This window comes from Carcharhinus amblyrhynchos, chromosome 27 (assembly GCF_965287045.1).
Source record: "Carcharhinus amblyrhynchos chromosome 27, sCarAmb.v2.hapA, whole genome shotgun sequence".
Classification (NCBI taxonomy): domain Eukaryota; kingdom Metazoa; phylum Chordata; class Chondrichthyes; order Carcharhiniformes; family Carcharhinidae; genus Carcharhinus; species Carcharhinus amblyrhynchos.
Genome location: NC_137350.1, coordinates 5,340,988 through 5,367,289, shown reverse-complemented (window position 1 = coordinate 5,367,289; position 26,302 = coordinate 5,340,988). Strand labels below are relative to the sequence as shown.

The 26,302-nt window shown below is 42.4% G+C and overlaps 1 protein-coding gene across 3 annotated transcripts in view; it reads left to right on the top strand.

Annotated features, from left to right (window-relative positions):
- LOC145359288 (glycylpeptide N-tetradecanoyltransferase 1-like) overlaps positions 1-26,302 on the top strand; it is a 71,489-nt gene that overhangs the window by 1,714 nt on the left and 43,473 nt on the right. For 2 of the 3 annotated variants that reach the window (XM_080213839.1, XM_080213837.1), the window contains exon 2: positions 24,200-24,305. In XM_080213839.1, the coding sequence (XP_080069965.1) occupies positions 24,200-24,305 (106 nt within the window). The remainder of the gene's footprint in view (positions 1-24,199; positions 24,306-26,302) is intronic. The other variant, XM_080213838.1, reaches the window with a different exon arrangement.

Sequence of the window (26,302 nt, the reverse complement as noted above, 5' to 3'; positions counted from 1 at the left end):
CCCCCACCACCACACGGCACCCCCTCCCCCCCCCCCCCCCACCACACGGCACCCCCTCCCCCCCCCCCCACCACACGGCACCCCCTCCCCCCCCCCCCACCACACGGCACCCCCTCCCCCCCCCCCCACCACACGGCACCCCCTCCCCCCCCCCACCACACGGCACCCCCTCCCCCCCCCCCAACCACACGGCACCCCCTCCCCCCCCCCCACCACACGGCACCCCCTCCCCCATAATTGTAATTGGCAATTTACAATTAATGTTGCTGCTTTCATGTTCCCTGGATATCACAAAGCATGACACAGCCTGTTCAGCGCTTGTAATCAAGTACGGAAACATAGCTATTGCTTACAGGCAGCAAGCTTCCACAATTAAGATCAATCACTCTTTTCATGATATTGATTAAGGGGTTGGTGAGGGAATATTAAATATTGCCCTGGGGCCTTTTACTTCTGCCTATGGAGATTATTTTAGCTAGTTTAACATTTCTCCAAAAAATACAGCACTCAGTCCTTCCCTATTGCAGACGTATCAGCCTGGCCCTATGAGTTCCTGTCTCCCAACTGGAGCTTGAGTCAGAACTTTCTGGCTCTGAACTGAGTGTCTTACTGCTGAGCCAAGATTGACATTTGGCCTTTTATGAAAATACGATTGATATTTGTCCGATTTAAGATTTTGTTTCTCTTGTCACTAAACGACCACAATCTTCACAAATTTATGGGAACTATTTTAAGGGTGGGCAGAGGGTTAATAAGAGTTTTTTGAATTTGTTCCATGCTGATATGGTGCATTTCTGGACTGTGTTGTGGGATTCCAAAAACCAGTAACAAATAGTTTGAACAATTTCTGAATAAAAACCTCCTTTTGGCAAGTTGTGATTGGTTACAATGAGTAGGATGTCAAAAATACTCAACGTTTGTCACCATTCTGTGTGTAACCCCAAAATCATGAGCACTGAATCCTTGATGGTCCTTTGCCTCTACCTTATTTACCGTTCCAGGGTGATTAAGGAGAGCGTGTTCTGTCACCCATCTACGTGAATTGAAAGGTCCAGAATTTTGTCATTATAAATTTGGGCTTGGTGCAGAGAGCACATTGTGAGCTGTGCAACTGGAGTGAAAGTTTGCAGTGATGGAGGAAATAATTATCAGTGAAAAGCATTTGTATAATGCATGTATTGCTAAGTAAGACTAATGCTTACATAGTTTTATAAATATTTTACAGATTTCTTGGAAAATTCTCAAAGCATTTAAGTTAGTCAAAATATAGAATTACAGGAACTGGTGGGTAAATATAGTAAGGAGTCTTACAACACCAGGTTAAAGTCCAACAGGTAAGTGAGTGGCACTCACTCAACTGACAAAGGAGCAGTAAGCGCTCCAAAAGCTAGTGGCGTTTGCTACCAAATAAACCTGTTGGACTTTAAATACAGTAAGACTTCTTACTGTATTTAACCCAGAACGCTGGCATCTCCACATCAGGTAGGTAAATACAGAGAGAAAGAAGGACTTGCTTTTCTCAACCTCAGGGCATCGCAAAGTGCTTTATAGCCAATGAAGCACTTTGAACTGTAGCCACTGTTGTAATGTAGAAAATGTAGCAGTACCGAGAAAGCTCCCATAATCAACAGTATGATGATGTTTTGATTCAAGGAGAAATGTCAGCTAGGACATGGGTAAAAGTCTCCACTTAGCTTCAACAATGCTACCTGACCCTTAATGTTAATGAAAGCAGAATCATTTATGCTTCATCCATCAGATAACACCTCCCAACAATGCAACACTCCACTCTCTGCTGTCCTGGAGTGAAGGCCTAGTCGATGTGCTCAAGTCCTTGTGCCTCAAATGAGCTAAGATGATAGAGGTTACCCACCGAAATGACCAAATTAAATAGTTCACAGTTCAACTTTTTTAATCAACTCCAGCTAATGCGGGGTTGAAATCTGCTGCACTGCGAATGAGGAATAGAATCTGAACAGCATTAAACTGAGTGCAAATAAACTAGTGTGGCTCACGTGAAGGTGCAGTTTCTTTAAGAATGTTAGAAATTATATTTGGAGGTGAGATACAGAAGGCTGAGGAAGCATAGTCTAATTAGGAACTGGAGACAGTAGAGACACAACAATATTGATCTGTCCTTCCAAAATGATTCAGCAACATTCTATATTCATTTGTTTACCACCTTTGCTAGATGTTGAAGGTGATGAGTCTGTGGTTTCTCTTTCCAGTTTCCCTGCGTTGATTCTGTCCCATATATTGCCAGCAGCTTGTATTTCCTGCTTTGTCAGATCTGTACAGGTGTGACTCTATTGGCACTGGTTGATTCAGTAGCTGTGTAATTATGCTGTTCATATTGTAACTTACACCAAGCTCTGTTTATTCAGAATCTCCTGCTCACTGATCTACTGTGATTCGGTATCACCTCAGTTTTTATCCTCTATGATTCAAAAGAACAAAGAACAACACAGCATGGGAAACAGGCCCTTTGGCCCAACGAGCCCGTGCCACCATCTTAACAATGTGTTTTTCCTCCTCCACCCTTGACCCGTGTCTATGCTTATGGTACCCCCATTGGAAACCAGATTAAGGGGAGAATAATTTAAGAACAAATTGTTACACCAATCAGCCTAAGAGCATATCTTTGGGGTGTGGGAGGAAACCGGAGCACCCGGAGGAAACCCACACAACCACAGGGAGAATGCGCAAACTCCCACAGACGCTGGCCCAAATCCATGTATCTGCATAGCTAACAGTGATAGTCACTGAGCTGTTGTGGTGCCCATCTGCTGGTCCAGTTTTAAGCATACACAAACGACGCGAAGTACTAGGCTACTCTCGAAACGTCCAAGAGCAGCCCACGCACGACCCACCGTGTGCATGTCCCTCGTTAGACAACAAGGTGGACTGGCGCACCTGTGGAGTAAAAGAGATTCATCCCTCCCTGTCTCTAACCTCATCCGGACCTAAAATCTGTGAAGATCTCTGCTGTTCGAATCTGGCCTCTATTTGTCAATGCTCCACCATTGGTGGCCATTCCTTCATATTTGTATTCTGACACACTTTGCATCAAATTTAGTCTGATAATGTTCCTGGAAATGATTGTAGGACTGGATGAGATTAGAGACAGGGAGGGGTGAAGTCATGGAGGAAAAAAACTGAGGCATTACTGAACCACGGTAGGTCAGAGAGCTTGGTGTAAGTTACGATATGAACAGCATAATTACACAACTATTCAGTCAACTGCTGCCAATAGAGTCACTGAGATACACCTGCACAGATCTGACAAAGTAGGAAATAGAAGCCGCTGGCAATATATGGGACAGAATCAACACAGGGAAATTGGAAGATTCTATACAAATGCAAGTAGGTTTTTTTTAGTGTATGCTAACTGTATCTTCCATCCAGAATTGAATGAGTTAATGGTGTTTGCCAAGAGCATGAATTATTTCTGAGGCAGAGAGGTGACCAAAGTGCAGGTTCCGCTGATTGGCAGTGTGATTTTTGAATGGAGCATCTCTCAAATATCCTCGATCTGGCAGATTACTGGTGATCAGTTTGTGACTTGGACAAATGGTATTAGGCTTGCAAAGTCCTTTCTGCTAATCCACAATTTAAGATATTGGTACATGAGTTTCATCTCAGATTGGCTATTTTAATGTGTGTAACAATGCGCTTCTACCAAGTTACCCCTTTTGATGTAGATTTTGAAAAAAACAAGAATAAAGACTCAGGATATTTTGTTAGATTCTGGTAACTTTGTGGGCTGATTGCACATTCTCTGAAGAATTAAGCTGTGAGGAACTCTGCTGATCTGTTTCTTCCTCATCTCCCAGTGAATACACTCCAAACAATGGTTGTGTTTAATAAGAGGGCACATAAGGTTTTATTTTCCACCGTTCCCAAAATACTAGACTTCAGCCTTCTGCTGAAATGTTAAGCTTTCAGTAGCTTGTAAGAAATGTTTCTTCAATTCCTTGTGTCGTTGGATAAAGGTTGCTTGATGTAACTCGAGCTATGCAGATTGGTAGGCCCCAGCTTTGTTCTTTAGCCTATGTGCCGCTGGCTGATCTTGAACAGGACAATAGTTTGAGTGTCACTGGGTTAAAAATTGGGAAGGTGACCATGGTTGCCACTTGATTTGTTTGTGGGCTGAGACATCAGGGAGGCATTTGTGATCCCCTCCTAGTAATACAGCGCATTAACTTGGGCCTATTCTTGTACGTGCATGTGGGGTACTGGAAGGCTGCCAGCACCTGTGCTGGAGAATCCAGAGAAAAGAGAGTTCATCAAAAGCAGGAAACCTCAGTCGGCTTGGGCCAACACTATTCATCTGTGCCAGCCGCAGAAGGGACCGCTACTCGCAAGTTGGCCTCTACAACCACAGCACACAATAGATGCAGCCCACCATCTCTTGAGATGGATGGATGCCAATAGAATGTAGCTCAGACTGAGGCTAATTTAAGTCCAGTAAGTTTTCACAAACAGCAGTATGATAGCAACTAGAAAATTTAAGTGTTTGTGGAAGCATTATTTGGGCTCCATCAGTACCAAGCCCAGTGTAAAGCTATCCATGTTGAGTAGCAGAGCTGGGTTTGCTGTCGCCATTTTTGATCATTTACACTCTTTGACAACTAATAGCTGTTATGTGCTTACTTGCTCTTGGTGTCTCGGCATTTTTGGAGGTTACACAATACTGTGGCTCAGGGTGAGTCTTGATTACTTGGGGTAATCTCAGACTGTGCAGGTAATATAGAGCAGGCCCATTCTTGCATTTCAGGGCGTTTGAAATAACTGAATTACAAAAAGGCTGTCTGGGAAAGTCTCTTCTATTTAAAAAGGAAGATATATTAATTTACCTGTCAGCTTTATAGCTTCTGAAAACACATTTTAATTGGATAAGCTTTGAAGTGCTGCTATTGTTGTTTTGCATGAAATACAATGATTCTCACAATCTCACTAAAATATTAACCTGGGTGATGTGGTGAAATCTATCATTTACTTTATTCAGTGACACTAGCAATGTTTGTCATCAGTAGTTCAGTAAAGACTGTTGGAATTGAGTGCTACTTGGCTCTGCAAAGCACCCAGACCTTTGACTTTTCAAACTTCGTTTGAGCTTTTATGAATGTTTAATGAAGTTCATGTTTATCTATATATAACAGTGGGATATTAAGTGCTAACTGGTGGGTACATACCTGCCTCTGTACAACACTGGAATATAGTGACAACCCTATACGCACCATTACTGGGATACAACACTGGTGGATGGGTACAGAGCTGTCATTGCTTAACACCAGGATGCATCCATTTGATCGTCAAGTTGGGACAAAATTTGGTACCTTTTATGGCTGATCTGTAAATGAGTTCCATTTCATGCCTTGGCTTAATAATCCTTAAAATTCTGATCTAACAAAAAATCCATCAGGCTCAAGGATTTAAAGCTCCAATTGTCCCTCAGCATACACAGTGCTTTTGGAATAGAGGATGTCAGAGTCTTACTATCCTTTGTGTGAAAGATTACTTCCTGGTTTCCTTGTTGATGACCCTCTCACATTTTAAGATTATGTGCCTCTAATCCTTATTTTCTATATCAGAGGGCAATTGTAGGCTACCTATTTCCAATCATATCTTCATTGAAACACTTCGGTCAAAATTATATCTTCATTGAAACACTTCGGTCAAATCATTCCTCAATTTTTTAAACTTGGTTGTGTGAGCCAAGTTTTTATAGAACATGGAACAGTACAGCACGTTACAGGCCCTTCAGCCCTCGGTGTTGTGCCGAGCTATGTCCGAACCCAAGATCAAGCTATCCCACTCCCTATCATTCTGGTGTGCTCCATGTGCTTATCCAGTAACCGCTTGAAAGTTCCTAAAGTGTCCGACTCCACTATCACAGCAGGTAGTGCATTCCACACCCCAACCACTCTGAGTAAACCTATCTCGGACATCCATCCTTTATCTCCCACCATGAACCTTATGGTTATGCCCCCGAGTAACAGCTACATCCATCCGAAGAAACTCTATCTATCCTCCTCATCATCTTATAAACTTCTATTAAGTCACCTCTCATCCTCCTCTGCTCTAAAGAGAAAAGCCCCAGCTCCCTCAACCTTTCCTCATAAGACCTACTCTCCAAACCGGGCAGCATCCTGGTAAGTCTCCTCTGCACTCTCTCCAATGCTTCCACATCCTTCCTATAGTGAGGTGACCAGAACTGCACACAATATTCCAAATGTGGTCTCACCAAGGTCCTGTTTAGTTGCAGCATAACCCCATGGCTCTTAAACTTAAACCCCCGATAATAAATGCTAACACACTACACACCTTCTTCACGACTCTATCCACTTGAGTGGCAACCTTCAGAGATCTGTGGGTGTGAACCCCAAGATCTCCCTGTTCCTCCACATTCCTCAGAACCCTGCCATTGACCCTGTAATCTGCATTCAAGTTTGTCCTACCAATCACCTCGCACTTATCAGGGTTAAACTCCATCTGCCACTTTTCTGCCCAGCTCTGCAGCCTTTCAGAGCCCTCCACCAATCTTGGCATCATCAGCAAATTTACTAACCCACCCTTCAGCCCTCTCTTCTAAGTCAGTGATAAAAATCACAAATAGCAGAGAACCCAACACTGATCCTTGTGGTACACCGCTGGTAACTGGCCTCCAGTCTGAAAATTTTCCCTCCACCGCCCCCTCTGTCTTCTGTGAGATAGCCAGTCACTTATCCAATCGGCCAAATTTCCTTCTATCCCACATCTCCTTACTTTCTTCATGAGCCTACCATGGGGAACCTTGTCAAAATCCACGTATATGACATCAACTGCTCTACCTCACATTTTTCAAAATTGCTAATACATCTTCCCTCCTCCATCCTATCAGCCTATATTACACTCTCAACCTCAAAAACATGGCCCCTGTCCTTAGTGAACACTGAAGAAAAGTATTCATTCAATGCCTCACTTATCTCTTCTGACTCCATGCACAAGTTCCCAGCCGTAATCTCACGCTGGTCATTCTTTTATTTCCTCACATAAGAGTAAAAAGCCTTGGGGTTTTCCTTGATCCGACCTGCCAAGGACTTCTCATGCTCCCTCCAAGCTCTCCTAAGCCTTTTTTTAAACTCATTCATTGCTACCTTTTAACCCTCAAGCGACCCAACTGAACCTTGTTTTCTCATCCTTACATACGCTTCCTTTTTCTTCTTGACAAGACATTCAACCTCCTTTGTGAACCATGGTTCCCTCACTCAGCCATTTCCTCCCTGCCTGACAGGGACATACCTATTAAGGACGTGCAGTATTTGTTCCTTGAACAAGCTCCACTTTTCATTTGTCTTTACCTTTCTGTTCCCATCTTATGCTCCCTAATCTTGCCTAATCGCATCATAATTATCCTGCCACAATTATAAATCTTGCCCTGTCGTGTGACCTTATCCCCCTCCATTGCAGTAATGAAAGACACCGAATTGTGGTCAGTATCTCCAAAGTGCTCTCTCACAAAAAAGATCTAACACTTGGCCCGTTTCATTACCCAGTACCAAGTTCAATGTGGCCACACCTCTTGTCGGCACTACAAAAAGTGCCCCACCCAAACTATTCAACCTATAAAGGTTCCAATCAATATTTGGAAAGTTAAAGCCGCCCATGATAATTACCCTGTGACCTCCACACCTATCCATAATCTGCTTTGCCATTTCCTCCTCCACATCTCTATTACTATTTGGAGAGCTATAGAAAACTCCTAACAACATGATTGCTCCTTTCCTATTTCTAACTTCAGTATTACCTCAGTAGTCAGATCCCCCTTGAAGTGCCTTTCAGCTGCCGTTAAACTATCCTTGATTAACAATGCTACTCCTCCACCTCTTTTACCACCTTCCCTGCTGTTACTGAAACATTTATACCCCAGAGTTGCCGACAACCATTCCTGTTCTTGTTTTAGCCATGTCTTCTATAATGGCCACAACATCATAGTCCCTAGTACCAGTCCACGCTCCAAGTTCACCTACCTTATTCCGGATGCTCCTTGCATTGAAGTAGATACACTTCAACCCACCATCCTGTCTGCCTGTACACTCCTGCGACCTTGATACCTTCCTCAGTACCTCACTACTCACAACACTGGCTTCTGGACCGCAGCTCATTTTCCTATCCTCCTGACAAATTCATTTAAACCCTCCTGAAGAGCTGTAGCAAATTTCCCTCCCAGGATATTGGTGCTCCTCTGGTTTAGGTGCAAACCGTCCTGTTTGTACAGGTCTCAACTTCCCCAGAATGTGCTCCAATTATCCATGTAAGTGAAACCCTGTCTCCTACACCATTCCTGCAGCCACGTTTATCTGCACACTCTCCCTGTTTCTCAACTCGCTATGTAGTGTGTTCTTGAAATTTAATCCTGAATCTTTGTATTGTTCTAATGAACCTGTACTGCAGCTCCTCCAAGACTTCTTCCTGAAGTGCAGTGCCAAAAATGAAATGTTGAATTCTGGATAGGGATCTGACCAAGACTGTACACATGAAGCTTAGTTTCCTCCCCTTTGAAATATCAGGCAACATTCTGTAACCCCTTTTGTTTATTGTTCGTTATATTTGTCCACTTTAAATTATTTGTTTACTCATTCACCCAAACCTCTCTATTCCCTTACAGACCCCAAATTTTCATCATTTAGAACATGTTTGAGTTTGTTTTTCTTGGGTCCAAAGTGTGGAGATGCCGGCATTGCACTGGGGTGGGCGCAGTAAGAAGTCTCACATCGGATTAAAGTCCAACAGGTTTATTTGAAATTACGAGTTTTTAGAGCGCTGCTGCTTTATCAGGTGAGTCACCCGATGATGCACTCGCCTGATGAAAGAGCAGCACTTCAAAAACTTTTGATTCCAAGTAAACCTGTTGGATTTTAACCTGGTATTGTGAGACTTCTTATTGGGTTCAAAGTGGATAACTTCACTCTTGTCCACATTTACTGTATTTGCTTTGGTTTCACATTTGCTTGCTCAGTCCCACCCCCTGCTCCACCTGAACTAAGTGTAATTTTGTCATCTGCAGATTTGGATATGTAATTCTTTATTATGACTTAAATGAAGGAATAATTATGGTGAAATTTCTAAACAGACCCAACATACCCCCCCACCCCCAACGTGATACCCCACATATCAATACCACTCCCATCTGAGTGCAAATTTTTGTCCCACTCTGAGTCTTAACCAATTTCCAAATCAAAGGGCTAGTTCCAATTCTCTTAACTCTCAATTTTGTCAGTGATCTTATGTGTGAAACTTTATTGAATGCCTTTTGGAAATCTATACAGATAACATCAATAAACACTTGTCTATCTTACTGATGATTTCAAAAAAATTAGATTAGTCTGATCTGATTGACCTTTAACAAACCTTGCTGACTGTATCTGCTAACATTTATTCAAGTGCTGTTACTCTGTCCTCCCTGTTTATTTTTTGTTTTTAAGTGTAATAACTGATGATGACTTTGGCATTGCACACAGAAGTATATTGATTCTGAGGTGAAGTAATGTATGGAATTTACTGTAGGTAATGGGGGCCTTGTCCAGTGGTTGGAGAGACGGGGGGAGTTCCATGTCACCAATATTCAGAAAGGTCTGCTAGGTTAAGTGCGAGTCAGGCTTTTCACAGGCCAGCGGTCAGCCATTATGATGATCAAGAATCCCATAGGCAGAAGCCTTCCTTCTGAGAGTTGACAGTCAGTAGGAGGCCAGCAGCATTCTAGTGCTACTGGGAGTAGTGTCTGCTCCTGGCAATGCAGTCTGAGTCCCAGATCACTGAGAAAGCCTAAGGGGAGTGGAAGGAGGGGAACTGATAGGGATGGCTCTTATTGGCCATTTTGGGCTCCTCAGATACTGACATCCTCACCTACTGCAATATCAGGGGTGGTGGGATGAGGCCCTTCAATGGACATCAAATGCCCACTTGAATGCCTTAGCCTTCCCACCCCACTGCTGGATATCTCTTTGACTTCACACCATGGGCAGAGGCAGCAAGGCTGCAAGGTCACCACATGTCACCCTCCCACCTCATTTAATGGTGCCATCAACAACTTCCCACAGGGGAGGGCGTTGATGTGGTGATCAATTTCTATCAGCAAATTAAGAGGCGTGGTAGTTGATGTGTTTTTATTTAATAGGTGTGATAAACATGGTGGTACAGTAGTAAGCGCTGCTGCCTCACCGTGCTTACTATACAGGGTTTGATTCCCAGCTTGGGTCACGTGCGGAGTCTGCATGTTTGCCCATGTCTGCATGGGCTTCTTCCCAGGTGCTCTGGTTTCCTCCCATAGTCAGAAAGATGTGCTGGTTAGATACATTGGACGTGCTAAATTCTCCCTTGGTGTACCCGAGCTGGTGGTGGATTTCCACAACAACTTCATTGCAGTGTTAATATAAGCCTACTTGTGACATTAAATAAGCTTTAAATATGCCAAATGATAAGATTGACATTAATGTTAAGGGAAATACATAGGGTAGATAGAAACTGTTTTTGTAGGTTAATTTTAATTAATTGGCAAGGCTAAGAGATCTTCTTCTATGCATGTGTTCCAACTTTGGGGAACTAACAATATTTAATAAGATACATATATGTATATATAGAATTTTTTTCTTAAGTCATAATATGGTGCAGAATTGGAAAGTCTTGATTGATGTCCAATTCTGTACTTTCTGAACAATGTGCAGAGGCAGGAGAAACTTGGATGAGTCATGATATTCCAGGAAATAGAGCTGAGAAGTTGAGAGCACTGGGAGGCTGTTCTTGCTTAGGTTAGCTAGCCCCACAGCCTCTTTCCTGGATAGAAATGGGATAAACCTTTTCACCATGTGCTCAAGAGAATGTTCTCAAATTCATTCAGTGTGCAGAATGTTTCTTGATCTGGAAGGGAAATCCAAAAGAAACATATATTCTAAAAGCTGCTGGACTACAATTCTATTGGACTAAACTTCCACCACCCAACAGTTTCCTTCCTAGCTGTCAGGAGTCGTCTTCCCTGCTAGGCTGCTTTATATCAGTGGCTGGCTGTATTGGCATTATTTTAATGGAAGGGCATCAGAGTTACAGAGCCACATGACCCTGGAAAAGCCAAATTGTTGGCTGGGGTAGTACTGTCATTTGGATGTCTCCCAGTCAAACAAGGGAATATTTGATCAGAGAGTGGCTACAGCACAGAAGGAGACTATTTGGCCCATTGTGTCTGAACAGGTTTTCCACAAGAGCAACTCGGCCATTCCCAATCCCTTGCCTTTTCCCTGTGACCCTGCAATTAGCTTCTATTCATTGACCCTTTTATTCCATGGGCTTTGACTTTGTTGACAAGCCTATCATGTGCCACTTTATCACACCCTGTGGTAATCCTAGTCCATTCATTATTTACTTGTGTTTCACCTTTTTTCCTCGTGTGCAATACTTTTCATTTATCAGTAATAAACTTTGTTGGACATTTTGCTGTATAACTAATCCTCCAAATCTTCAACTGCATACTCTGCTTCTACTGCTTTGTCAAGTTCACAGCCAATGTTAACTAGAGAATCTTCCAACAACTATGTGAAAGCATTGAATCCAGCAGTAGTGCACCCAGTTTTCTTGGGACTCTGCCATACTTATTTTTAAACCTGACGTGTCACTCTGTGTTTTACCTGGACTCCAAGGATTCAAGTTTAATTGGAAGTCTTTCATGGGAAAACTTTATCAGAAGTTGGTGAATGTCAGCTGTAGTGTTCCACCTATTTACCAGTATTGCACTTTTCACTAAACAGAATGTTCCAAGTTGCAAGTGTAGTCACTACTATAATGTAAAAATATAGGAACCAATTTGTGCAACGCAGGTTTCCACAAACAGCAATGAAATTATTTGTTTTAGTGCTGTAGCTGAGGGGGCAAATATTAAACAAGTCACCACAAAACCTCCCTTACTCTTTTAATATCTTAGATTTTTGAAACGCTCTTTGAGTGGGCAGGTAGAGCCTCGGTTCAACACCTCATTCCAATGATATCACCTCCCAATATCACAACTCTCGCTCTGGTTTCAGCCTGGAGATGATCTGGAGGAGGGAACTGAGTGTAGGGTGTCGAAATTTGCTGATGACACCAAGATTGGGGGAAAGGCAAATTGTGCGGAGGGTGTGGAGAGTCTGCAGAAGGATCTGGATAGGCTGGGCGAATGGGCCAGGAAATGGCAAATGGAATTTAATGTTGGCAAGTGTGAGGTGGTCCACTTTGGTAGGAAGAATGGTAGGAAGGACTATTACTTACGTGGCGAAAAACTGCAGCAGGCGACGGTGCAGAGGGACCTCGGGGTCCTTGTGCATGAGTCGCAAAAACCCAGCCTGCAGGTGCAGCAGGTGGTCAGGAAGGCGAATGGGATGCTGGCCTTCATAGCGAGGGGGATTGAATATAAAAGTAGGGAGGTCTTGCTGCAGCTGTATAGGGCATTGGTGAGGCCGCAGCTGGAGTACTGTGTGCAGTTTTGGGCGCCGCACCTGCGCAAGGATATTTTGGCCTTGGAGGGAGTGCAGAGGAGGTTTACTAGGCTGATACCGGAGTTGAGGGGGTTGAGCTATGAGGAGAGGCTGAATAAACTAGGCTTGTACTCGTTAGAGTTTAGAAGAATGAGGGGAGATTTCATTGAGACGTATAAGATGATGAATGGGATGGATAGGATAGAGGTGGAGAGACTCTTCCCGCTCAAAAAAGACAGTAGGACTAGGGGGCACAGCCTCAAGATAAAGGGGGGGCGGTTTAGAACGGAGTTGAGGAGGAACTTCTTCACTCAAAGGGTGGTGAATATCTGGAATTCTCTGCCCGTTGAAGTGGTGGAGGCTGCCTCGCTAAATATTTTTAAGAAGCGGGTTGATGGGTTTTTGATAAGAGAGGGGATTAAGGGTTATGGGGAGAGGGCGGGAAAGTGGAACTGAGCCACGACAGATCAGCCATGATCTTATTGAATGGCGGGGCAGGCTCGAAGGGCCAGATGGCCTACTCCTGCTCCTATTTCTTATGTTCTTATGTTCTTATTATGTGCTGAAGTCTCTGGATTGGTGCTTGAACCCACAATGACTGACCTAGAAAGGAGAGTGTTACTCACTGAACCATGTCTGACATCATATTTTACCTGTCATGTTCTCAAAAGAAGTTAATGTGATTGACAGGATTTTGACTTTCTAAATCCATAGTAACCTGCCCTTATTAATAATTTGGTACACAGATGATGCTTTTAGAATCAGTTAAATTATTTTGCCTGTAATACCAGACTAATGGCGTTGTTGCTTGGGTTAGTTCTTAAAAAAAAAATACCAGGATTAGCCTGGATCTCCAATACCTGTGTTGTGACGTAGCCATCAGATTTTCTTCCATGTCTTATCGCTGCAATATTATCAGCCGGTTGTCAGTCAAACATATCTGGACAGTGTCTGCTTGGTTGTGGAAACAGCAGTATATAATGGTCATGCTTGCGTTGAGGACAGAACAAATATCATGGATGGGAGAATTGCAGAGGAACTGACTTTCAATGAGCTTAAGAGGAACAGATTTGGGGAGAGAATAGCAAATTGGATTAAAAACAGATCAGAAGGGAGTAAAAAGACAGGTTTTCAGAGTGAAAATGGGTAGTGATGTCCCACTTCAGGTTCTGAATCGGCTTGGTTCAGAGCACACATCAATGATTTGGGTACACCTAAACCCCATAATAAAACCATGAATGATGGCTGAGTGCTCCTTCTAAAAGATGGTAGGCTAGGTGATGTGTTGCAAGTGTGGCAGGTTAAGGGGATTGAGACGGTAGAAGTGGAGGAGCCTCGGTGCTTGCAGTTGTCCAACAGGTTTGACATTCTTGCAGTTATGTGGATGAGAGCAGAGACAAGTGACAAATTTTCATCCTCCACAGTGGGTTTTAGTGTCTGATTGTATATCCTGGCTGGCTGATTGTTCCTCATTGTCTTCATAGGATTAACATCTAGCTCTTTGCATTTTTAGTATCTTCCTTAGTGCTGTGTTTTGATGTTTCTCTTCACACCTCCTTGGGGGAGTTTTGTTTGCTTTACTCATCTTTAACTTTGAAGGTGGCCTCGTATTTTTAAAACACTTTGTTCTGTCTCATTTCAAATTAGAGTTTCAAGACCTCATGACGAGGCAAACTTGCTTCTCATTGCAAAGGGGTGAAGTATAAAAGTAGGGATGTCTTGCTACAGCTGTGCAGGACATTGGTGGGACTACATAAAGTTTTTAGGTGATCTTACTTCAAGAGGGATATACTTAAAATGGAAGCAGTTCAGAGAATGTTCACCAGAATTTTTTTTTATTCATTTGTGTTACAATGGCATCGTTGGCTGGCCAGCTTTTATTGTCTGTCCCTAGCTGCCCTTGAGAAGGTGGTGGTGGGCTGCCGACTTGAATTGCAGCAGTCCACGTTCTGTAAGTTGACCCACAATGCTGTTCGGGAGGGAATTCCAGGATTTTGACCCAGTGACTGCGAAGGAATGGGAATATATTTCCAAATCAGGATGGTGAGTGGCTTGGAGGGGAACTTGCAGATGGTGGTGTTCCCACTTAACTGCTGCCCTTGTCCTTTTTGATGGAAGTGGTCATGGGTTTGGAAGATACTGTCTAAGGATCTTTGGTGAATTGCTGCAGTGAGTTATGTAGATAGTACACAGTGCTGTTACTGAGCATCGGTGTTGGAGGGATTGATGTTTGTAGATGTGGTGCCAATTAAGCAGGCTGCTTTGCCCTGGATGATGTCAAGCTTCTGGAGTATTGTTGGAGCTGACCCATCCAGGTAAATAGGGAGCATTTCATCTCATTCCTGACTTGTGCCTTGTAGATGGTGGATAGGCTTTGGGGAGTCAAGAGATGGGTTACTCACTGCAGTATTCCTAGCCTTTGACCTGCTCTTGTAGTCACTGTGTTTGAGGTAAGTTTTTGATCAATAGTAACCCCAAGGATGTTGACAGTGGGGGAATCAGTGATGGTTACACCATTGAATCTCAAAGGAAGGTGGTTAGAGTGTCTCTCATTAGTAATGGTCATTGTCTGGCATTTGTGTGGTGTGAGTGTTGCTTGCCACTTGTCAGCCCAAGCCTGGTTATAGTCAGATCTTGTTGTATTTGGACATGGAGTGCTTCAGTATCTGAAGAGTTCCGAATGGTGCTGAACGTTCTGCATCCCCATTTCTGATCTTATAATGGAGGAAAGTCACTGATGAAGCAGCTGAAGATTGTTGGGCTTAGGATACACCCCTGAGGAACTCCTGCAGAGATGTTGTGGAGCTGAGATGACTGACCCTGCACAACCATCTTGCTATGTGCCAGATATGACTCCAGCCAGTGGAGAGTTTGCCCCCTGATGCCCATTGAGTCCAATTTCAGTAGGGCTCCTTGATGCCACATTCGGTTGAATATGGCCTTGATGTCAAGGGCTGTCACTCTCACCCCACCTCTGGAATTCAGCTCTTTTGTCTGTGTTTGAACCAAGGCTGTAATGAGGTCAGGAGCTGAGTGACCCTGGCGAAACCCAAACTGGGCGTCACTGAGCAGCTTATTGCTGAGCAGGTGCTGCTTGATAGCACTGTTGATGACCCCTTCTGTCGCTTTACTGATGATTGAGAGTACACTGGGCTGCAATTGGCTGGGTTGGATTTGTCCAGGTTTTTGTGTACAGGACATACCTGGGCAATTTTTCACATTGTTGGGTATATTCCTAGGATTAAGTGGTTATCTTTTGAGGAATGTTTGAGCAGTTGGGACCATACCTGAAGAATTTGAGGTGATCTCATTAAAACATTGGGAATCTAGAACCTGGCGGCAGACTGTGAAAACACGTGGTCTCCCATTTTAATGATATAGATATGCTGGCGTTGGACTGGGGTAATCACAGTAAGAAGTCTCTCAACACCAGGTTTAAGTCCAACCAGTTTATTTGATAGTAACCCCACAAGCTTTTGGAAACGGTGTTCCTTTGTCAGGTGTGTGAAAGGTTCTGATCAGAGAAAGGCATATAAAGGCACACACGGTTTATAGAATACTGATTGGAATGCAAGTCTTTGCAGCTAACCTGCTATTCAAGTCCTGAAGATGCAGACTGTATGAGTGGAGATAGCATTACCATAGGTTAAAGAGATGTGTATTGTCTCCACATTGGACAGTAAGTGAGATTTCACAAGCCCAGGCAAGTCATGGGGATTACAGATAGTGTGACATGAGTCCCAGATCCCAGTTGAGGCCGTCCTCGTGTACGAAACTTGGCTATCAGTCTCTGCTCAGCGACTCTGCGCTGTCATTGTCTGCATCTTCAAGACTTGAATAGCAGGTTAGCTGCAAAGACTTGCATTCTAATCAGTATTCTGTAAACTATGTGTCTTTATATGCCTTTCTCTGATCAGAACCTTCCATGCATCTGATGAAGGGACACCGTTTCCGAGAGTTTGAAGGATTACTATCAAATAAACTGGTTGGACTTATACCTGGTGTTGTGAGACTTCTCCCATTTTAAGGCAGAGATGAGGAGGATTTTTTTTGTCATCAATCTTTGGAATTGTCTGTCCATAGAGCAGTGGAGGCTGGATCATTCAATATATTCAGAGTGAAACCAGGCAGATTCTTGACCTACGGGGAGTTGGAGTTAACGGGGACAGGCAAAATGGGCCAAATGACCTACTTCTACTTCTGATGATCTTGGGGCCAGGGGAAATATTAACGTGCCATTCAGGAAAATAAAGCTGCATTTTTATCACATCCCAAAGTATTTTACTGCCAATGTAGTACTTTTAAAGTGTAATCACTGTTGTAATGTAGAGGCCAATTTGTGCAAAGCAAATCCCACGAATAAATGTAATGGTGTTCAGATACTCAGATAATTAGATATTGATGGAGGAGTAATTCCCCTGATGATCTTTTTGCTGTGGATTTTCTTTTTTGCAGGGGTGGAAAGAGTTTGGTTGAACACTTTGTTTGAAAATTGGCAGCCCTGATAGTTTAGAACTCGCTCAGTATTTCACTGATATGTTGGCCAGGAATTTGAGTTCAGATTTCCAGAGTAGAACCTGTACCACCAACCTTCTGACTCAGAGGCATAAGTGTGATCCACTGAGTCATAGATCCAGATAAAATAGTCCTGATGATGAAAGGAAGGTCTGATGGGGCGTATGGCAGAATGCAAGAATAGGTCATTTGGCCCTTTGAGCCCGCTCTGCTATTCAATAAGATCATGGCTGATCTAAATTGTGGCTTCAGCTTCGCTTCCCTGTTTGACACCCCCATAACCCTTGACTCAATTGTCAGTAAAAAGTCTATCTAACTTAGCCTTGAATATATTAAATGGCCCAGCCTCCACTGCTGTCTGTGGAAGAGAACTGATGATCCCCCAGAGGAAAACAATTCTCCTCATTCCTCATGGAATTTGCAGCTTTGACAGTAGAAAACACCATTAATGGGGAGAGGCTTTTCACTCTATGATACTGGCATACAATACTGAGGGTAGGTCTCTCACTGTATAATACTGGGTACAGTACTGGAGGAAACATGTCTATCACTGTATAATACTGGGGCATAGTGCAAATGGGGACAGGACTGTTACAGCGTAATACTGGGATACAGTACTGGTGGAAACATATGTCACTGTATAACACTGGGGCACAGAACAAATAGGGACAGATCTGTCTCTATAACACTGCGGTACAATACTAGTGGGGATGGGTCTGCCATTGTGTAGGACTGTGGTAACTACTAGTGGGGACGAGTCTGTCACAGAATAACACTGGGGTACAGTACTAGTGGGGACTGTATAATGCTATTTGATTCAGCCAGTTTATTTACAGCAAGCTTGCACAAACAGAATTGTGGTAGTGACCAGATTAAAATAATTAAAAACAGACAATTAAGGGATAACTGATGACAAAGATACTGGGGTGAACCCTTCTGCTGTTGCGATAACACTATACGATATTTTACATCATCCGAGCAGGCATGTAGTACCCCATTTTAATGTCCGATCAGAAAGATGCAATACCCCCTTAATGCTGGACTGGGACTGTCACCCTTGAAGTTTGTGCTCAAACACTGGGGCTGGAACCCACGACGTTCTGACTCAAGTGAGAATGCTACCAAATTATGCTATGGCTGACAGTATTCCTGAAATGAAGCCCCTGTAATTTTGCATTAATTGAACCGTGGAATTTTCACTATAGCATTTCAGCATTTTGAGCTGTGGTGCCTGAATGGACATTGCAGGGTGTGTGTGTGTTCTGGAATTGTCTATAAACTGAACACAATGCTGACATGTGGTGTTCTCTGATAGAATTGCACAGACACACCCTAGCCAGTGTGCCGAATGCATTCTAGTTTTCTTCTGCTGTTGTTACCTCCCTACCATGTGATGCCCCATATGGTTTTGCTATACAAATACTGGTAAATTAGTGATCCCTCTCCCTCATGGACCATTAAGGTGTTTAACCTGAGACCTGATAACATGTAAGTAGTGTTAGGACTAATTAGTATCTGATCATTTGATTTCTAGTCATTTGGGTGATCTGTATTTACTGTCAAGTAATTTCAAAGCAGAGTGGCTGCAGTGGCCATTAGAAATCCATTTCAGAGGCATTTAACTCAGTAACTGCTATAGGATTAGATTGTAACATCCACACGGATAATCTGAACTGCTGATTGAAGTGTTTCACCAGAGTTACAACATGTGTTTGGGGGTGTCCTGCTATAATGTCACTGCTTTATAAATCTTGTGTAACAATTGCTCTGTTACTTATTAGTTCTGTCATATGAACCTATCTGGAAATGCTTTCACGTACAGTGGATGAATGAATCGTCAGATAATTAGTTTGCGTTCGCTCAAAGGGTGAGTGGTCAGGGAAGATGCTAGCTGAACTCCTATTCATCGATTAGTGTCATGGATTTTGTTGCATTCACCCGAATAGGCGTGTGGGATCTTGCTTTGATTTCTCCTTTCAAAGACAGCATCTGCACCAGTGCCGCTATGAAGAAGTCATACAGACTCAATGCTAACTCTGTTTGTCCCTCTTCATAGGTTCCCTGCTGGGTTTTTCTAGCATTTTCTGTTTTTATTTTGGTGCATCTTCCTACTGCCCTTGAGTTCAGTCAGATCACATGCTCAGGTTTAAGACTGGAAACTCAATTCAGAGCTGCAAGTGCTTCTGTGGAACCAAGCTGACACCCAGTTGGGAAATACTCCCAAAGGGTTGCTAAACCCTTCCCGATTGGTGTCTTCAGAAATGTTACATTGATCTCCTAGGCACTGCTTTGAGCAACCTAGGGGGAAATGGGGGGATCCTGTGGAATTTTTAAAGTGATTACTATGGTGATAGCTAATCTTCCATGATGTTGGGCATCATATTTCTTGGAAGTTGTAGCTCTTGTTCTCGCTGTTCAGAGGTGGGAGGCTCTGGGAGGGCAGAATGACAAATGGCAGAATTCCCTGCTCCCCAAGCACTGGGGAGTTATTGTCACTCGATTATCATACCGAGCATCGAGATGGAACGCAGCAAGTCAAGTGTTTGGTCGTCTTGCCAAGGACAAAAATGTGCTCTTTGTAGTTCAGCAGAACTATTGAGGAACTGCATTTTAAATTACTGTAAACATTGAATGGGTTTAACTTGTTGACCCATAATTGACTTCCACAAAAGTGGTGAGGCTGTTATTTACAGGCAGATGTACAACATCAAACAAGAGGCACATGCCTCATTAAATGTGAAAATCCAAACATTGCTGTTCTAGTTGTGCTGTTAGCTTCACAGAAATGGCAATTTGTTAACTGCCTCAGCATTGGCCTGCATTAAACAGGAAGTTGCAGTATTTGCTACTTTTGTTATGAGCTTAACTCACTATACCGAGTTGATATTGTCCACTTTTAGTGACAATAGCTAGTCATTACTGTCAAAGATAATTTGAATGTAAAATTTAAAGCTATTAATAACTTTAACATCAAAGTGTAAGGATAGATAATGCAGTAATACAGTATTCAAGGTGCTGCTTAGGCTTTCAATGCCATGGACTTGTTGGATTGCACTTGGACTATCAATCAAAAACAGACCAACTCTGCCTTTTTTGTCTTAGTTTGTGCAGTCTGACTGGTTGAATCAGGCTGACTAGAATTACTTGTAGTCAGAGTCTTGTGCTGAGTTAGTTACTCTCAATCATGGTTGTGTTTTAAAGTGTTGGAGTTGGCCTCCTTTTGGCTCCTATGTTAGGGAAGGGGAGAATCAGCCAGGATTCTTGCTTCTGGTCACTTTTCAGTACCTACTGGAGCTGTAGATTTGTAATGGATATGGAATGTACTCCAAAGTGAATAACCCTTCAATACTGACTGTATTTACATACTCTTATTGTGCTCCTTGTAGGAGTGAACCCATGTCGCTCTGAAGATTAACATTTACAAGTGTTGTGCCTGTTTAAAATAAAATTCAGCTTTTTAATTAATTCTACAAAAGTAAATAACCTTGCGCTTCCCCACAGTAAACTTTGTCTGCCATCCTTGTTTCCTGTTCACTTAATGGATGGGATTTAATCAGGGTAGGAAAGGGGTCACTTACCCAGGGTCAGAAGAAAGCCCAATGCCCAGTCCCTCATTTCAGCATTGTGCCCTCCAATGAGTACTGAATGCCCCTACTCACCCTGGAAATCCTTAAGTGGATATTAATTAATAAAGTGTGTGAAGTAAGTTATAGATGGGTCCTTCTTGCTGAGCTTTCTTTTTCAAATGTACTTTTGTTGAACATTTTTTTTGAATTTTTTTTGCTATATTCTTTACTCTACTTGCACAACTAGCTGCAGTTCTCTTTCCCCACATACCTATGTAATTTTTTAGATTTGCATAAATTTAAATTCTTGTTTGGGAGTATGTCATTTTCAAGCTTAATATGGAATTCAATTGTCATGATCACTATTTCCCAGTGGATCTTTTATTATGACATTAATTAAACTGGCCTTGTTGCACAATACTATATCTAAAATAGATTTATTCTTAGTTCGTTCTACAATGCATTGTTCTAGGTTACTGCCACAAAAGCATTTTACAAACTCATTTTCCAGACCATCTTTGCCAATTTAACCTGTCTGTGAAGGTTAAATTCCCCACAAGCTCCAATAATTTCTTGCTCAATGCTCTGTCCAATTATTTAGTACAAACAAAGAACAACACAGCACGGGAAACAGGCCCTTCGGCCCAATGAGCCCGCGCCGCCATTTTAACAATGTATTTTTCCTACACCTCCCTTGACCCGTGTCTATGCTTATGGTACCCCCATTGGAAACCAGATTCAGGGGAGAATAATTTAGGGACAATTTGTTGCACCAATCAGCCTAAGGTCTATCAAACAGTATAACTACTGTTAGGGGACCTATAAACCAGCATTTTCTGATCCTTGCTATTCCTAATCTCCATCCATACTGATTATATCCTGAATTTAGCCAGAATCCCTTCTTGCAATTGTCCTTGTGTCATCCTTTACTAATAAAGTTATTCCTCCTCCTTTTCCATTCTGTCTCTCTTCAGAGCATTGAGTACCCTGGAATATTTATTTCCCAGCCTTGGTCACCCACGCCAGTACGATTATCTGGTTCCACTGCAATGAACAGAGATTTAGCTGAGTGTCAAATTCTCCATCCTCGCTTGCAACAGTGGTGGGGTGCGAAAGGTCTGAAAATTCCGGCCCATGTCTCTCTAATGTTTATTAGATCTAATCATATGTCTCTATCTGTGCCACTTGTTCTTCTATCTTATTTTGAATGCTTTGTGCAGTCAGATGGTCTTTCTTAACTCCTTGCATTGACTATATCAGCTGATGCATTATTTCTGTTCAACTCTGTTCCTTCCAGTTCATTTGTCTTTATCCAATTTGCTGCACAATCCCATTGCCTCTAAATCTCCCTTCATCTAATTCCTCCCCTGCCCTGTTAGTTTAAAGCTCTGTCGACAACTCCAGTCTTACAATTTGCCAACCGGGTCCCGGCCTGGTTTAAGTGGATACCGTCTCAATGGGACATTTGCCTCTTTTTTAAGTTTTAAAGTTTATTTATTGGTGTCACAAGTAGGCTTTTTTTAAAAATGTATATATTATTAGTCACAAGTAAGGCTTACATTAACACTGCAATGAAGTTGCTGTGAAATTCTCCACAAGCACTGTAATGAAGCTTTTGTGAGGGGTGGTGCCAGTGGTCCAAAAAATGAAATCCTGTCTTCCAGTACCACACTTTCAGCCATGTGTTTAACTTTCCAATCTGCTTAACCTCCTGCTAATTGGCTATACTATACTTGTTCCTGCCACTCCTTCATTGCTTTTCGCTCTTCCTCTCCCCACTTGATTGTCATCATGCACTATAGTGCCATGCTCAGTTTGCTCATCCACCCTGCAGTCCTTGTTCTCATTCCCATAAATAGAAAGTACCTGTACTTGATGCCACTGGGACAATGTCATGTGTTGGGACCCCTTCATCACTATCTGCTGGATCCCATACCTACCTACTGTCAGGCACACTCTCCTGTCCCTGACCATTGGCCAACTCTGAAGTCCTACTCGTCTTAAGGAGTGTGGCTGTCTCTTGGAGCAAAGTGTCCAGGTAACTCCTCTCTCCTGATGCCCCACAATGTCTTCAGCTTGGACTCCAGCTCGGCAACTCTGAGCTGAAGCTCTGCACTAATTTGGTTGCCTGGTTCTGCAATGCATTCGACTAACTGAACTTGCTGCAGCCATGGTACATCAGCTCCTATCTAATGCTATTTATGTATTTCTTTGGTTAACTAGTTACTAGTTAGTAAAGTAGTGATAGTAGCTTGGAAGCAAAAAAGGCATCTCCAGTAACTGTGAGTGGTAAAACAAAAAGAATAAAAAGCAGCTTCTGTGGTGAATTAACACTTGCACCAAGTTCACAACTTAGCGTCATGTCTCTAGATCACTTTGTTTCCCACTGTAAATTATTATTTAAAGTTTGAGAAAACAATATCAAAAATTAATTTCTATAACTTTTATCTTGTGTAACAAACCAACGCTTTAAACTGGAAAAAAAAATGCAGAACTCCTAAAGGTAGGAGTGATGTTGAATCATAGAATTTCTACAGTAAAGGAGGAGGCCTTTTGCCCATCACATTTGCACCAACTTTCTGACAGAGCATCTTACCCTGGCCCTATCTGCACGTATTTACCCCATTAATCCCCCTAGTTTAAACATCTTAGATCACTAAGGGGAAATTTAACATTGTCAATCCACCTAACCTGCACATCTTTGAAGTGTGGGTGGAAACCCACACAGACATGGGGAGAATGTGCAAACTCCACACAGGCAGTCATCCAAGGCCGAGTTGAACCCAGGTCCATGGCGCTGAGAGGCAGCAGTACTAATCACTGTGCCGCCCCTATGTTGGATAATTACGTTCATATTTACATATTTTGACTTTGTTCTTCTCAGATAAGTCTTTTTCATGTCATATTAATTCTTCTTTCCTAAAGGTGCTGATTCCAACAGGTACACTAAGTGGCTATGTACATTTGAGCCAAGATATTTTATTTGGCTGTCCAATTGTAAGGACATCGCAACCGCATCTCTGCCTCATTTTATCTAATCGCCACAACAATGCATCTTCCAAAATGAGGTTGCTAGACAGTGATCTGAAGTGGGGATCCAGGGGTGCAGAGGCTGATTGTGCCGCTGTTACCATCCCTCCTGAGACAAGCTTATTTGGCACATACCTGCTCAACTCAGGGCAATGTGGGTCACTTTCACACTGCCTTTAGCACAAGAATTTCTGTTTCAGCATTACCCCAATATTGATCTCTCATGCATGCTGTCAATCTGGAGTGAAATTCACTGAAACATGCAGTGTAGTTTATTTGTAGACTAATGCACTCTAATCACATAGTGCTTGGGCAATAATGCACCCTTAAAGTTCCCAGCTGATTCCTAATGGGTGCACCATTGGAATGAGACTGAAGAAAAGGCATTTTGTAGTACTGAACAGACAAATGAACCCAATATCAGTAAGCTCCATTGGCAGGATACCTATTGTTTATTATTGAAGCCAAGGATAATTTCTATAACTGTAAAACATTTCAGTAAAATAGCCTTACACTGTAACTAAAGTCTGGCTGAGTTTTTCTTTCACTAAAGCCTCACCTTTCCAGCCATATCATTTTTTCTCAGTTCTGCTTTTCTTTCTAAAGCAGTAAGAGTCCAGGGGATGATACAGGAGCCAAGAAGAAGAAAAAGAAACCAAAGCGGAAGAAGGAGAAGGGTGGAGGGAAGCTAGACTCGGACGATCAATCAAAGGTATGATTCAGGGTAAAAAGTCTTCTGTAACTGTCCAGGAATCTCGATGCTGCAGACAACCATTTTCCTCACAGACTAAAGAGTAGCAATTTTTAAAAGGCATTCTGCGCACTTCTAACTTGACCCCTTTCTGTATACAATTAAAAGTTTTGCATTTAGCAGGCTGCATATTAAACACATAGAATGGCAGGTTAAGCTAAAGTCAAAATACTGCAGATGCTGAAATCTGAAACAAAAGCAGAAAATGCTGGATAAACTCAGCAGGTCTGATAGCATCTGAGGAGAGAGAATAGAACCAATGTTTCAAGTTTGGATGCATCCTGACTCAACTTTGAGCATGAATATGGAATTCTTTATAAAATTCTCTGTAATATTTAATAATTTTTAAAAATGTACAATTAAAATAAGCTTTTTTTTCTAATTTTTCTTTATATTAATGAATTGCATTTAGATGATGTTGAAATTTGTTGATACAAGTTAGAGGAACAGTGCAGGTAATGGCATCTACCACGTATTTGCCTACTTAGTTTAATGCAATCTCTGTAGCTTAATGTAATCTTTGCATTAAGCTTCTAAATGCAGGTCATTAATGTAAGTGCGCAACAGTAATGGTCAGATCCCAAGTGTGAATCCTTTACCTGTTTAACTTCAGAGGACTGTACTCCATGTAACTCCATCCCTCATCCTTTAACATGCACCTAATACTGTACTCTTTACCCTATTTCCTGTTTATTTTTGAGATTCATTCGGAATCTGAACCATAGAATTGAGTCTGCACCGACTCTCTGAAAGAGCATCTTACTCAGGCCTACCTCGTCTCTGCCCTATCCCCATATGCCTGTGCATTTACCCTGGCTACTCCATCTAACCTGCACATCTTTGGACTGGGGAGGAAACTGGAGCACCCAGAGACACCGAACTCTGGAATTGAAGCCGGGTCCCTGGGGGTGAGAGGCAGCATTGCTAACCACTGCGCCACCTAAGGAAAATTTGTCAGAAATGGCATTCAAACCCATACCTCCAGAGGGGACTGCGACCTGCGCCTGAGACTGCTTGACCATCCTGACTGACAAAGGTTAACTTGCAAATTATTAGAACATGAAGTTACCATTACTGCAAATGGTTATCAAGGCAGAGTCTATAGCATCATTTAATAGGGAATGCAATAAGGGACAATGTGGAAAAAGCTTGAAGCAAGAGCAGGGAAACTAAATAATGATGTGGAGATGCTGGTGTTGGACTGGGATGGGCACAGTAAACAGTCTCTCAACATAAACTAAGTAGAGTTGAAGTTCCAGCACTGACAACTGTGGGCTGAAAGCCTCACTCTGCTGTTGATTATTAAATCATTCATATGTTTCTTCTGGCAGAGACCTGTCTTTCTCAAAGCCCAAGCTCAGCTCTGTTTCATTCCCCATATTCCATTCATTTTTTTTTTAAACCAAGGCCATGGCATTTGGGAAACATATGGATTGGTAATTGACAGCCAGCACACATTTGTTAATGGCAAATCATGTTTGACTAACTATATTTCAGTTGTTTGATAAATAATGGAGAGGATTGATGAGGCTAAACCGATTGTGCACATGTACTTTCAAAAGATGTTTGATGAAACACCACATAAAATGTTTATTAGCAAAATCTAAGCCCTTGAGAGTCAAGAATCAGTGCATGGATTCAAAATTGGCTAAGGGACAGAAAGCAGATGGTGAACAGTTGTCTTTCAGACTGAAGGGAAATTAACATTGGTGTTCCCCAGATGTTGGTGTTTGGCCCACTTTATTTTGATATAGATTAATGATCTACACTTGGATATACACTACATTATTTCAAAGCTTGCAGATTGCATGAAACTCAGAAATGTAAAACAGTGAGAATAGTCATAGATGTCTGTATGACAGGCTGATAAATGCTCCTTTATTACTCATGCCTATAAACAGTATTGATAAGAATGTGGCGGGGGGGGTGATAATTAAATTTGCAGTTGACATAGAGAT